This window comes from Arachis duranensis, chromosome 9 (assembly GCF_000817695.3).
Source record: "Arachis duranensis cultivar V14167 chromosome 9, aradu.V14167.gnm2.J7QH, whole genome shotgun sequence".
NCBI classification, from domain to species: domain Eukaryota; kingdom Viridiplantae; phylum Streptophyta; class Magnoliopsida; order Fabales; family Fabaceae; genus Arachis; species Arachis duranensis.
The window spans coordinates 15,560,493-15,573,772 of NC_029780.3; the positions used below are offsets into that span (position 1 = coordinate 15,560,493).

The window sequence follows — 13,280 nt, forward strand, 5'->3', positions numbered from 1 at the left end:
CGCTAAAATAGAACCAACCTAGTTTTTTCATCACATCATTGCTCTCTTTTTCTTTAATCACACTATTTCTTCTTTTTTTGGCGCAATGCTTCACTATCCTCTTGTTCAATCGTATCACTGCTCCTCACTTTTCACTTTCTTCTCTTCACCAGATAACACTTCACTCTCCTTTTCTCGACGTCATTGACTTCTCTCTTTTCAGTGAATTATTTTAAATACATTACTTTAATTTATTTTAGTTTTTCTTATCTTAGAGATTAGATTATATTTTTATTGGTTAAATTAAAAAAGTTGTTACTTGTTGAAATAAAATCAGAATTCAAATTCAAAATTCAATAGAATTTACAAGTTTGAATAATGAAATTTGATTCCTGATTTGATTTTAAGTATTTTTTATTTGTTATTTTTTTATTTGTTAATTATGAGATTTTTTATTTTTTATCCTGTTCTCAGTAATTAAACACCTTTCAACTTATTTTTAACAGTAAATTGAGACTGATGATGTTACTTTGACTTCATTCTCAACCCTCGAAGAACTGGTTTTAGGAGCTGTTGCCTTTGGATCTTTCTTTTGGGAGACATACGATTATATCGATAATTATATAAGTTTATAAATGATTAAGTAGGATAATGCAAAGGTTGCAAATAAATTTTTTATTTGTTGGGCGAATTCTACTTATTATTGTAATAAGTGTGAGGTGGATATGAGGTGGATGTCCATTTTTTTATGTTACTCAGGATATCAAAAGAGATTACAATTAATTAAATTTGAAAATGTAACCACTTATATGTATATAAATAGGATAGCATAGTTGGAACAGAATACACACAATCAATAATAATAATAATTCTCTCTCTTTATATTGTCTATACTAATCTCTCTCTTTTTTATATATGCAACAAATAATCTCTCTTTTTAAGGCTATAAATAACTATATGATTTGAGACTTACTCATAAAAAGACTTTTCAAAGGTTTTGGGTCTTACAAGTTTAATCAAGAATTAATTATCTTTTAGTCACTATGGATGTTACTTTGATTCATGTGTAATTCTGTTTATTTTAGATAGCATTTGGCTAGATTTGATGGAGTTTCCGCAGAAAAAGAGAAGAAGGCGAATGATGTTGTCAACCCTGACCTCTCTGCAATCAAACCTGAATAACTCAAGTTACATAAATTCAATTGACGTGCTCCCAGTGGCGTTGGAAAGCTAACTTTTATAGCTTTTCAACGATGTTTAATAGTCCATACTTCTCTTCCATCAACTCAGCCAAAGTTGTGCCTAACTTGAGAAATACCAAGTTAGGTGCAATGCACAACAACAACACGTAAGATTGGTTCTGCCCACTTCAAGTTAGGCGCACTAAAACCCAAGTTAAGCAAAGCATCACTCAACTAAATTCCAATTCATGCTGCAAAGCCCAAGTTAGGCATGCTCCACTTCAAGTTAGGCGCCAGTTCGTCAATTTAGCAAGTGGTCCCAGCACCAAATCAAGGATTGCACGATTGTTTAATTAAATTCTGATTAAACTTTAATTTTTATTTTAAAATAGGAAAATATATTATTTAGTTTTAAAAATTATAATCTAAATTAATTAGGATTAGATATAAAAGAAAAAAGAAACTTCTCTTCTGGGATTAATCCATCTCATCCCAAAAATTCACAGTTTACGAGAATCCTAGTTTTTACTCTTTTTCATGAGCAACTAAACCTTCACTGTTAAAGTTAGGAGCTCTGTCTATTGTATGAATTGATTCTGTTCCTTATTTTTTCTATTTTAATTTATATACTGATTTATATTTCAAGAATTATTTTCGTTCTTTATTTTATGAAATTAGGTGGAACAGAAGTATGACCCTCTTTCTAATTGAGTTCTTATATAACTTGGAAAAGCTCTTTACTTGAACAACAGCTTGAAAACATATTCTCCTAAATTTCTAATTATCTGGATTTAACGAGATACGTGACATATAATCTTCTTATATTTGGGTAATTAGGATTTCTGTGGCATATAACTAGAATTGAACTTCACCCTCTAATTGGAATTAATTGACCAAGGAATTAGCGGTTGATGAATTTTAGAGGAGACTAAAAAGGTCTAAACAATTAGTGTTTAGTCATATATAGTTTGCCAGGAATTAAATGTTGCATGATTAAAATAAATTAATAAGAAAAGTCAATCCGAAAAATAGATAACTCTGAAACCTTAACTGGTTTCTCCATATTGTATTCCCAACTTATTTATTGTCTGTCTTTTGATATTCTGAGTTTTCTGTTTAATACTTTTTGAACTCTCAAACACCATTTTCTGTTTGTCTAACTAAGTAATCACTTAACCATTGTTGCTTAGTCCATCAATCTTCGTGTGATCGACCCTCACTTACCTGAGGTATTACTTGGTACGACCCAGTGCACTTGCCAGTTAGTTTGTGGTTGTAAATTTCGCACTAAATTTTTGACATCGTTGTCGGGAATTGACTGTGATTGACAACAACTAATTGTTTGATTGCTTAGATTAGATGTTTTTGCTTTAATTTTGCTTGATTTATTTTTATAATTTTTTTTTACTTTAACCTTTAATTAGTTTCTGTTAGCGTTATTAATTTTTTATTTTCTGTTTCTTTTATGTTCCTTTAATTCTTTTTCCTTTTTTTTTTGGCGTTAGTCATTTCCCCCTCCCCTGTCATCGTTCATTTTTTTTTCTTTAACTTTAATTCTTAATTTTTTTCAAACTTTCATTAGTTCTTTTATTTTCGTTTTTTTTTCTTTTGTTTTCTTTCTTTCTATTATTTTTTTCATTTCTATATTTTATTAGGGTATTTTATTTTTGTCTCTAGTTAAAAAAATTTGCATCATATATATTTTTTTAATTTCTAAAATTAAGTCTGGTGTCACCTAATTATTTTTCTCTTTCTGTTTATTTTTTATATAAATTTTGAAATTTTCATTTCCATTTTTGTTTATAATTTTTAAAATTCTACTGCTTTAATTATTTAGTTGTTTTATTTTTTTTTTCATAGGTTACCTCATTGAAAATTTTCTACACTCTGACGTAGAGATTCCCATCTTTTCTTGTTTTTTGTTTATTTATGCATAGGAACAGAGACAAAGAACCTCTCTTAGACTTTGATCCTGAACCTGAAAGGACTTTCAGGCGGCGTTTGCAACAAACAAGACTTTACAAAGCTTCAGAGTCCAACATGGATCATAATAATGCCGTTAATGCCAATATGGCAAATTCGAATGAGAATGAACAACCTAAGAGAGTGCTTGGCCTATACACGGCTCCCAATGCAAATCTTTATGGAAAAAGCATTGTGGTACCTCCCATAGCTGCAAACAACTTGAGTTGAAGCCACAATTGGTCACCTTGGTGCAACAAAATTGCCAGTATCATGGTCTGCCCCAAGAAGACCCAAATCAAATTATTTCTAATTTTTTACAGATTTGTGATACTGTAAAGACAAATGGAGTGAACCTTGAAGTGTACAAACTGATGCTCTTCTCGTTTGCTCTGAGGGATAAAGCAAAGCTATGGCTAGATTCCCAACCCAAGGAGAGTTTGGATACTTGGAATAAGGTTGTCACTGGATTTCCTACTAAATTTTTCCCACCAAAGAGGCTGACTAAGCTTAGGGTGGAAGTTCAGACATTCAAACAAAAGGATGGTAAAACTCTTTATGAAGCTTGGGAGAAATACAAGCTACTGACTAGACAATGCCCTCTGGACATGTTCTCCAAATGGACCCAACTAGATATCTTTTATGAAGGCTTGGGTAAGATATCCAAGATGTGCCTAGATAATTCTGCAGGTGGTTCATTGCACATGAAGAAGACACCAGAGGAGACTACTGAACTTATTGAGTTGGTTGCTAGCAACCAATATCTGTACTCATCTAATAGGAATCCTGTGAACTCTGAGACTCCTCAGAGGAAATGTGTTTTGGAAGTAGAGGCTTTGAATACTATTCTTGCTCAGAACAAAATTTTGTTTCAGCAGATAAATTTGATTTCTCAACAATTGAGTGGGATGCAGGTTTCAGCTGTTAATACTCAGAATGCACCTCAAGAGGCTCCTTATGACATGATAGGTAATTTTATGCAAAATGAGAATTATGATTATGCTCAATCTTCTTTTGAACAGGTCAACTATATGGGGAATGTTTCTAAAAATCCCAATAATGATCCATACTCTAAGACCTACAATCTGGGGTGGAGAAATTATCCAAATTTTGGGTGAAGGGACCAACCTCAGAGACCTTAGAATTTCAACAATAATTCTCAGGACGGCTTCCAACAGAACAATCATAATAATTGCCAATTTCAGTCTCATCAACAACAACCACCTCAGCAGGCAAATTCTAAATCCCAAGAAGATTCTAATTCGGAGATGATGAAGAGTTTTATGCAGGAAACCAGAGCTTCCATTAGAAATTTGGAGGTGCAAATGGGCCAACTGAGCAAGCAAATACCTGAGAGGCCTCCAAGTTCGTTTCCTGGTGATACAGTGGTGAATCCAAAATAGGAATGCAAGGCTATCACCTTGATAAGTGGACAAGTGGCAAGTATGGAAGCACAAGTTGATGAGGAGCCAGTTGAAAAAGAGGCTCCAGAGGAGAAGAAGGAAGAAGTAGAGCACATCCCTTCAAAGCGTGCGGACAACCCATTTCCAGACTCTCTTGACACTTATCCTACATTACCAAAGGCTCCTGAGTACAAGCCTAAAATGTCATATCCTCAGAGACTTCAAAAGAAGACCAAGGACAAGCAGTTTTCAAAGTTCTTGGAAGTCTTCAGAAAGTTGCAAATAAATATTCATTTTGTTGAGGTTTTGGAGCAAATGCCTCTCTATGTCAAGTTCATGAAGGAGTTGTTGTCAAAGAAGAAGCCTTTAAAGGGAGATGAGACAGTGGTCCTGACTAAGGAATGTAGTGCCATCATTCAGAATAACTTGCCAAGGAAGATGTCGGATCCAGGGAGCTTTCAAATTCCACGCACCATTGGGAGCACATCCTTTGAGAAAGCATTATGTGATCTAGGAGCAAGCATCAATTTAATGTCCTTGTCTGTGATGAAGAAGCTGCAAATCCAAGAGGCACAACCTACAAGGATAGCATTACAGATGGCAGATAAATCTATGAAGCCTGCATACGGATTAGTAGAGAATATCTTGGTCAAAGTAGGTAAGTTCTTCCTCCCAGCAGATTTTGTGATTCTTGACACAGGGGAGGATGAGAATGCCTTTATAATTCTAGGAAGACCATTCCTAGCCATTGCAAGAGCTCTGATTGATGTAGAAGTAGCTGAATTAGTACTTAGAGTGCATGACGAGCAACTAGTCTTTCATGTCTTCAAAGATATACATTCAGTAGGTGAAGAAGAGAGGTGCATGTAGACTGAGCTTATTAATCCAAACCTTCAAGAACCCCCGGATGATGCACAGCAGAATCTGCAGCTCAAACCTCCTTTGGTGATAATCAATAAAATTTCTCTTGACATCAAACCTAAGTTTGGTGTCGGAAATGCATCATCTACCAAGGAGGAGGTTCCCAAAAAGAAGAAAGTACCCAGAGGATGGAGAAACAAAAAGATCCCCATTGAAGGTTTCTCCCCAGGAATGAAAGTGGTGTTGACTAGCAATCCAATGTGGATTTATACAGTAAACAGAATCCTCTCTCTGGAGCATATTGAGCTACTTTATGGAGACACAGGAAAGAAGTTCAAAGTAAGGGGTGAAGAGCTGAGCCCCTATGATCCTCCTCCTTAGAGGAGCTGACCGTCAAGCTAGTGACGGTAAAGAAGCGCTTGTCGGGAGGCAACCCGATAATTTTGTATCCTTAGTTATTTTTCGTAGTAGTGGTTTTCTTATTTATTTGATTTTTATTGAGTTTTTACTGTTTTTCTTTCATTTTACGTGTGTTTTGATCATGCAGCTATTTTAGTACAGGAACCGAACACTTTGAAAAATTTTTGCCTATCTCCAAGTTCAGCGTGGGAAAATTGAAAAAAAAAGATAATATATTTTAATTATTTTAACCTCTCTTGTTCTTTTATCATTTTATTCTTCTTTATCATAATATTTGTTTTTACTCCTCCGTATGTCTTTTTATGTCCCTCTCTATTTTCAGTTCTTCTTTGCTTGAGGACAAGTAAATTTTTAAGTTTGGTGTTGTCGCTTCGCTTTTTGGCTTTTCTGTTTATTTTAATAGCACCAAAGGGAGGCAAATCATCTCCACGGAGGAGCACAACCAGAATAATGAGATGGCCACTAGGATAACTGAGGTGGTCGAGTTTTTTTCATTCTATATTTCCTCCCGTTCTTATTATGTTATATTCCTGTTTCTGTTTATTTTGTTATTACATGATCAGTTATATTTTCAATTCCTAGGTTCTAATTTAATTTACTGTCTATTTTGTTATTTGATTTACTTTAATGTTGAAAGGTGTCTCATGTATTACCCACTAAGCTTGAAATCAAAAAGAAAAAAATATTGTGCATGAGAAATTAAGTTTAATTTTAAGAGTAGTCTCATTTATCCAAATGTGGTGGTATTTTTTGCGACTCTGAATGCATGACACAAATAGTGCATATTTGAATTTGAATCAAGGGATGTTGATGTGTAAGGAACAGGAAGTTAGAGAACTATTATGAATTCTCTGCAATAAGTGAAAGTTTAATCCTTGAAGCAGAAGAAACAGCAAAAGAAAAATAAAAGCAAGGTCCAAGGCTCTGAGCATCAATGACTAGGGAGGTCAGACATGATTAAAAGCTCAAAGAGTTGTTTCCCTAGTTATATGCTTATGGTGTGATTATGTCAAGTAATCCTTAAGACAGAACACTAAGAGTCGAGATCAAATGCGTTTAACAGAGTATGCCAAAGGCTTTGAGCACCACTGTCTGGGAGTAACTGAAAGGAAATTCAGAACTTAAAGAGAGTTACCTAGTTAAGTGCTTGTGGTATTTTTGTGTCAATTGAAGTTTGAGACAAAACATTTAAAGTCACGGCTAGGCTCAAGGTGCAAAGCACCAAAGAAAAAAAAGAATCAAAAGAAATTTGTTGTGTTCAAGGATTAAATTAAAGTAAAAAAGATTGGAGAATTCATAATATTATTCGGATTGTAATTCGGAATGACAATGACATCCTTCTAATTCAAAGGAGAATGGGATGCCAGAACTATTCAGGATTGCAGTTGTAAACCCCACTATAAGAAGAGATATGAGCTTAATCGAACTTTCATTCTCATGCAAATTCACATCCTAAGCCTATATTAGTTTGGTTGCTTGAGGACAAGCAACAATTCAAGTTTAATGTTGTGATGCGTGAGCATCTTTCCTATCTTTTCCTAGTGAATTTGTATTTATTTGTTGAGTTTAATCAAGAATTAATTATCTTTTAGCGACTATGGATGTTAATTTGACTCGTGTGCAATTCTGTTTATTTTAGGTACCATTTGGCTAGATTTGATGGAGTTTCCGCAGAAAAAGAGAAGAAGGCGAATGATGCTGTCAACCCTGACCTCTTTGCACTCAAACCTGAATAACTCAAGCTACAGAAATTCAATTGACAAGCTTTCAGTAGCATTGGAAAGCTAACTTTCACAGATTTCCAACGATGTTTAATAGTCCATACTTCTCTTCCATCAACTCAGCCAAGGCTGCGCCTAACTTGAGAAATACCAAGTTAGGCGCAATGCACAACAACAACACGCAAGATTGGTTCTGTCCACTTCAAGTTAGGCACACTAAAGCCCAAGTTAGGCACAGCATCACTCAAATAAACTCCAATTCATGCTGCCAAGCCCAAGTTAGGCATGCTCCACTTCAAGTTAGGCGCCAGTTCGTCAATTTAGCAAGTGGTCCCAGCACCAAATCAAGGATTGCACGATTGTTTAATTAAATTCTGATTAAACTTTAATTTTATTTTAAAATAGGAAAAGATATTATTTAATTTTAAAAATTATAATTTAAATTAATTAGGATTAGATATAAAAGAGAAAAGAAACTTCTCTTCTGGGATTAATCCATCTCATCCCAAAAATTCACAGTTTACGAGAATCCTAATTTTCACTCTTTTCCATGAGTAACTAAACCTCCACTGTTAAGGTTAGAAGCTCTGTCTATTGTATGGATTGATTCTGTTCTTTATTTTTTCTATTTTAATTTATGTACTGATTTATATTTCAAGAATTATTTTCGTTCTTTATTTTATGAAATTAGGTGGAACAGAAGTATGACCCTCTTTCTAATTGAGTTCTTGTATAACTTGAAAAAGCTCTTTACTTGAACAACAGCTTGAAAAAATATTCTCCTAAATTTCTAATTATCTAGATTTAACGGGATACGTGACATATAATCTTCTTATATTTGGGTAATTAGGATTTCTGTGGCATATAACTAGAATTGAACTTCACCCTCTAATTGGAATTAATTGACTAAGAAATTGGCGGTTGATGAATTTTAGAGGAGACTAAAAAGGTCTAAACAATTAGTGTTTAGTCATATATAGTTTGCCAGGAATTAAATGTTGCATGATTAAAATAAATTAATAAGAAAAGTCAATCCGAAAAATAGATAACTCTGAAGCATTAACTGCTTTCTCTATATTGTATTCCCAACTTTTTTATTGCCTGTCTTTTGATATTCTGAGTTTTTTGTTTAATGCTTTTTGAACTCTCAAACACCATTTTCTGTTTGTCTAACTAAGTAAATCACTTAACCATTTTTGCTTAGTCCATCAATCCTCGTGTGATCGACCCTCACTCACCTGAGGTATTACTTGGTACGACCCGGTGCACTTGTCGGTTAGTTTGTGGTTGTAAATTCCGCACCAACTCCTGCAGCAGCAATATAAAAAAAGGATTTAAAAAATATTTTGAGTTAATTTCTTGTCTTCTTGTTGCTAAATGCAACAATGATTTGTTCTTAAAAAATCATGAAGCACGCCCAGCTGACGCTATCCCATTTCCTGAAGTAAATACGGTAAATCATTACCCCAGAAGAGGTAACTGGCAAGGTTTTGGTAACAAAAAAATTATAGAAAAAAGAAAAATTATGTTCATAAAAAAGGATCTCATCAGAAGTTGGATAAAGAAAGAAACAATGGATAAAATAAATCAATAGAGGATAAATATTTCCGTTGTGGTGGAAAGGGCCATTGGTTACGTACCTGTCGTACCTCAAGGCATCTAGTCGATCTTTTTGAAGCATTTTTGAAAAAGGACGACAAAGAAAAGAAAACAAATTTTGTTTCAAATTATGCTGAAAATTACACCACCCATTATGTTGTATCTAATTTTAATATTATTTTTTAAAGTATTATTTAATTTATATAGTAAAACTCAATAATTGAAAAACTTATTTATGGAATCACTTTTTGAATCTTAATATTCTAATATAAATTTTTAAATATTTTATTTAAAACAAAAGAAATTTTATTTTAATACAAAACATATCTATTTATATAATGTACTAGTGCGGAGTAGCCTGTGTTATGTATAGGTATAATGTTTCCTATTTCATTTTATCTCATTGATTTGTGAAATTAAAAGAAAAATTATATAATCTATCTCAAACATATGAAACACACAAAAATTTATTATGATCTTTGCACGTATTATGCTTAAGAAGCAATTCATTTATAATAATAATAATAATGATAATAATAATAATAATAATTAAGCAACAAATTTTTAATATTTTGTAAAATTTAGAATTGAAGTAAAATTTGTGGATCTTCTTGAATTTTGACTCTAAGTATCACTACCATTACATTCTATATGTAAATAATACCGTAATGAAAAAAAAAAGATGTAGTAGAAAAAAAATAGTGGTATAACTTTGTTTAGGTTAACGTACATAAATTTTGATTTTGAGCATATAACTTTGTTTAGGTTAATAAATGCATACATTTTAATTTTGAGTATATATATATATATTCCATCAAAATGTAATAACGTAAGAAAAAGGTTTTAGAATAGAAAAGAATAAGAGAGATTTTGAAAAGAATTAAAGGAGAGAGATAATATTATTGAAAAAAATTTTAAGAAGAAAAGATACAATTACTAATGTTTTGTTTGTCAATTAAATTTCTATTAAAATTAGTAGTATCAAAAAATATTTCAAATTTAATATTATGAAGAAAAAATTAAAAAAATATTATATAAGGAGTTTGGCTAATTTGTGAAATTTGAGGGATGAAAACGACTTACGTCTGGACTTTCAAGGATTATTTTGACTATAAAAAACTTTTTTACATATCAAGTGACACGTGGCAGTCACGTGTCACTGACCTGCGACGTGGCGTGCCACGTGTCACTGACCTATCACGTGTCGTGTCATGTCATCATGTCACGTGTCACTTCATCATCCAACTGACAGAAGGATTAATTTGATTTACATTTTATCTTTCAGGGACTAACTTGATTAAAAAAATCATTCAGATACAAAAATGAAGATCGCGTGATCTTTCAGGGACGAATTTGAGTATTAACCCTAAATTTGTTATATGTTGCAATACGGCTCTTGTATTTTATTTTTTAAAATTTTGATTTTATATGTGGTTAGTGCTTTTATACTCAATATTTTTTTCATATAAAATTATTGTTTTTATGGTAAAATATATTTTTAGTCTCTGGAGTTTATCAAAAATTTTAAAATATTTCTATATTTTATTTTATTTTAATTTTGTCCTCAAAATTTTTTATTTACATTAAATATATTCTAACAACTAAATTTTTAAAAAATTTAGGATTAATCCAGCAATAATACATGATAATTATGTCTGAATTGCATGTGTTGAAGGTTACTTTTATGAAATTGTTGCTAAATTAATTCTAAATTTTTTGAAAAATTAGTCACCGAAAATATATTTGATGCAAATAAAAAATTTTTAGAACAAAATTAAAATAAAATAAAATTTAGGGATATTTTTAAAAATTTTAACAAACTTCAATAACAAAAAATATATTTTACCCTTATTTCTATTATGTAAAATTCTGGATTATTATTGGTTTATTCATGAAAATAGCAAATTCTTCATTTATGGTATAATCAGATTATAATTAAACATTCTGCAAAATCATATTTTAAAACCAGAGTATAATCAAATTCATTTAACATAATAATCAAATGCAGTATAACATGATAATTTTTAAGATTAATAATTTCAATATGTAAAAAGTTCAACAACAAAGTCATCACTACTATAAGAATCAAATTTAATATATAGTTATACTCTCATTGTAATCAAGTGCTATTACAATATAAACGTTTTACAAAATTTAATGATCTAAATTTTCCTTTTTAGTTTGATGCTATAATGAGATTATAACTGGATTTTGTAATATAATTTGAGTGTTTTTATTATAATATATATGATTATATCACGAGGTTGAACTTTGATTTGGAATTTGATTACTACTTTGAGCGAGTTTGATTATAATTAGATTATGTAATATAATTTTGGAACGTGTTTGACTATAACATGAAAATGAACTTTATTTTCGATTCTTGAGTTTGATTATAGCTTAAATGCATATAGATATATTTCCTGACCTTTTAAAATGCGAACATTTTTGTCTCTCAAGATTGGAAAATACATTTCGATCCCTCACCATGTAAATTCCGTGATAATTATGTCCTTTCGTGGAATTGGTGCTCGAAACGGTAACGGAGATTGCTGAGGTGGATGGGTGAAGAGTGATGTATCCGTTACGGTTGCTGAAGTGGATGGGAAACAAATTGTTGAATGACAAATTGGTCCTTAATGGCCAAAAGGACGCCGTATGCATCCCCCACTTTCATGCCCATCATCCCATACCTCTTCTTTTTCTTCTTCTTCTTCTTCTTCCATGGCAGTTTTATCGCGCCCTTTCTTCCTCTCTTGTCTCATAGACCTCTCACTCCACAACCCTCTCCACCCTCCAAAATGAGCGTGAACGACGAAGGTTTGATCCTGATTTCGCTTTGGTGCGTTAACCTAATGTGGCTCAAGCTCCATGGATGCTGTGAGATAATGGAGGTAGGAATGGCCGCTGTTGGCGAAAACTACAAGGCGTTGAAGAAGCTATCTTGCGCTTCGTGCGTGTTCGGCATTAAGGGAATCAACGCTGTCGTTAGCCGTTGCCAGGGTTTGGAAGAGCTCTCCGTTAAGCGGCTGCATGGGGCCCACGATGGCGAGGAGGTGGTTGGTTTCGGAACGACGTTGGTGACTTCTGTTTACTTAAAGGAGATCGTGAATGGGTAGAGCTTCGCGCCCCTTATGATTGGGTCGAAAGGCTTTAATCTTTGAAGGTAATTGGGTGTTTGGGGGATTAGGATGACACCCTTGAGAAGATTGGGAACCTCCATGCTGCATTAGTTGATGTTCACCTTGAGAAGATTCAAGTTAGCGATGTGGGTCTTGTGGGTTTGTGTAAGTGTTTGAGTTTGGACACTTTGCACATTGTGAAAATCGCTGAGTGTTCAAATGTGGGTCTCAATCTAGTTGCTGAGAACCGCAGGATGTTGAGGAAGCTTCACGTTGATGGGTGGAGAACCAATAGGATTGGTGATAATGGTTTGATTTTTTTTGCCAAACATTGCATTAACTTGCAGGAACTTGCTTTGATTGGTATCTATCCAACATCTTCGAGCCTTGAGGCAATTACTTCCAAATGCAAGGATTTGGAGAGGTTGGCACTTTGTGGGCTTAATACCGTTGGTGATGCTGAGATTTAGTGTGTTGCCAACAAGTGTGTAGCGCTCAAGAAGCTTTGCATTAAGGGAGTGCCCTATATCCAATGTGGGGATTGAAGCTCTTGCTTCTGGTTGCCCAATTTGATTAAGTTTCCTGAGTAGCTAGTAGCTTTGTTGCTGCTGCTGTTAGCTAGCTGCATTTGCTAATAACCTCTATTGGTTCTGTTCGGCTGTTCTTATTATTTGTGTTTATGGTGATACTAGCCTTATATTACAATTAGTCTATCCTTTTGTTTCATTTGGAAGGTGGAGAGGGTTGTGGAGTGAGAGGTCTGTGAGACGAGAGAGGAAGAAAGGGCGCGATGAAACTGCCATGGAAGAAGAAGAAGAAGAAGAAGAAGAAGAAGAAGAAGAAGAAGAAGAAGAGATCTGGGATGATAGGCATGAAAGTGGAGTATGCATACGGCGTCGTTTTGGCCATTAAGGACCAATTTGTCCTTCAACAATTTGTTTCCCATCCACTTCAACAACCGTAACAGACAATCACTCTTCACCCCCTCCACCTCAGCAATCTTCGTTACCATTTCGAGCACCAATTTCACAG

The 13,280-nt window shown here is 33.4% G+C and overlaps 1 protein-coding gene across 1 annotated transcript; it reads left to right on the forward strand.

Annotated features, from left to right (window-relative positions):
- The first annotated feature begins 11,927 nt into the window (after window positions 1–11,927).
- Window positions 11,928–12,718, forward strand: LOC107464836 (F-box/LRR-repeat protein 16-like). The gene is made up of 2 exons (XM_016083795.1): window positions 11,928–12,233; window positions 12,317–12,718. The coding sequence occupies exons 1-2, from the start codon at window positions 11,928–11,930 to the stop codon at window positions 12,716–12,718; spliced, it is 708 nt and encodes a 235-aa protein (XP_015939281.1).
- Window positions 12,719–13,280: the final 562 nt, after the last annotated feature.

Bases quoted from the DNA above. Each gene is read 5' to 3' on its own strand.
- LOC107464836 (XM_016083795.1), top strand. From the start codon at position 11,928: ATGAGCGTGAACGACGAAGGTTTGATCCTGATTTCGCTTTGGTGCGTT. The intron at 12,234-12,316 runs GTGAATGGGTAG...TTGGGGGATTAG, and splicing joins CTGTTTACTTAAAGGAGATC to GATGACACCCTTGAGAAGAT.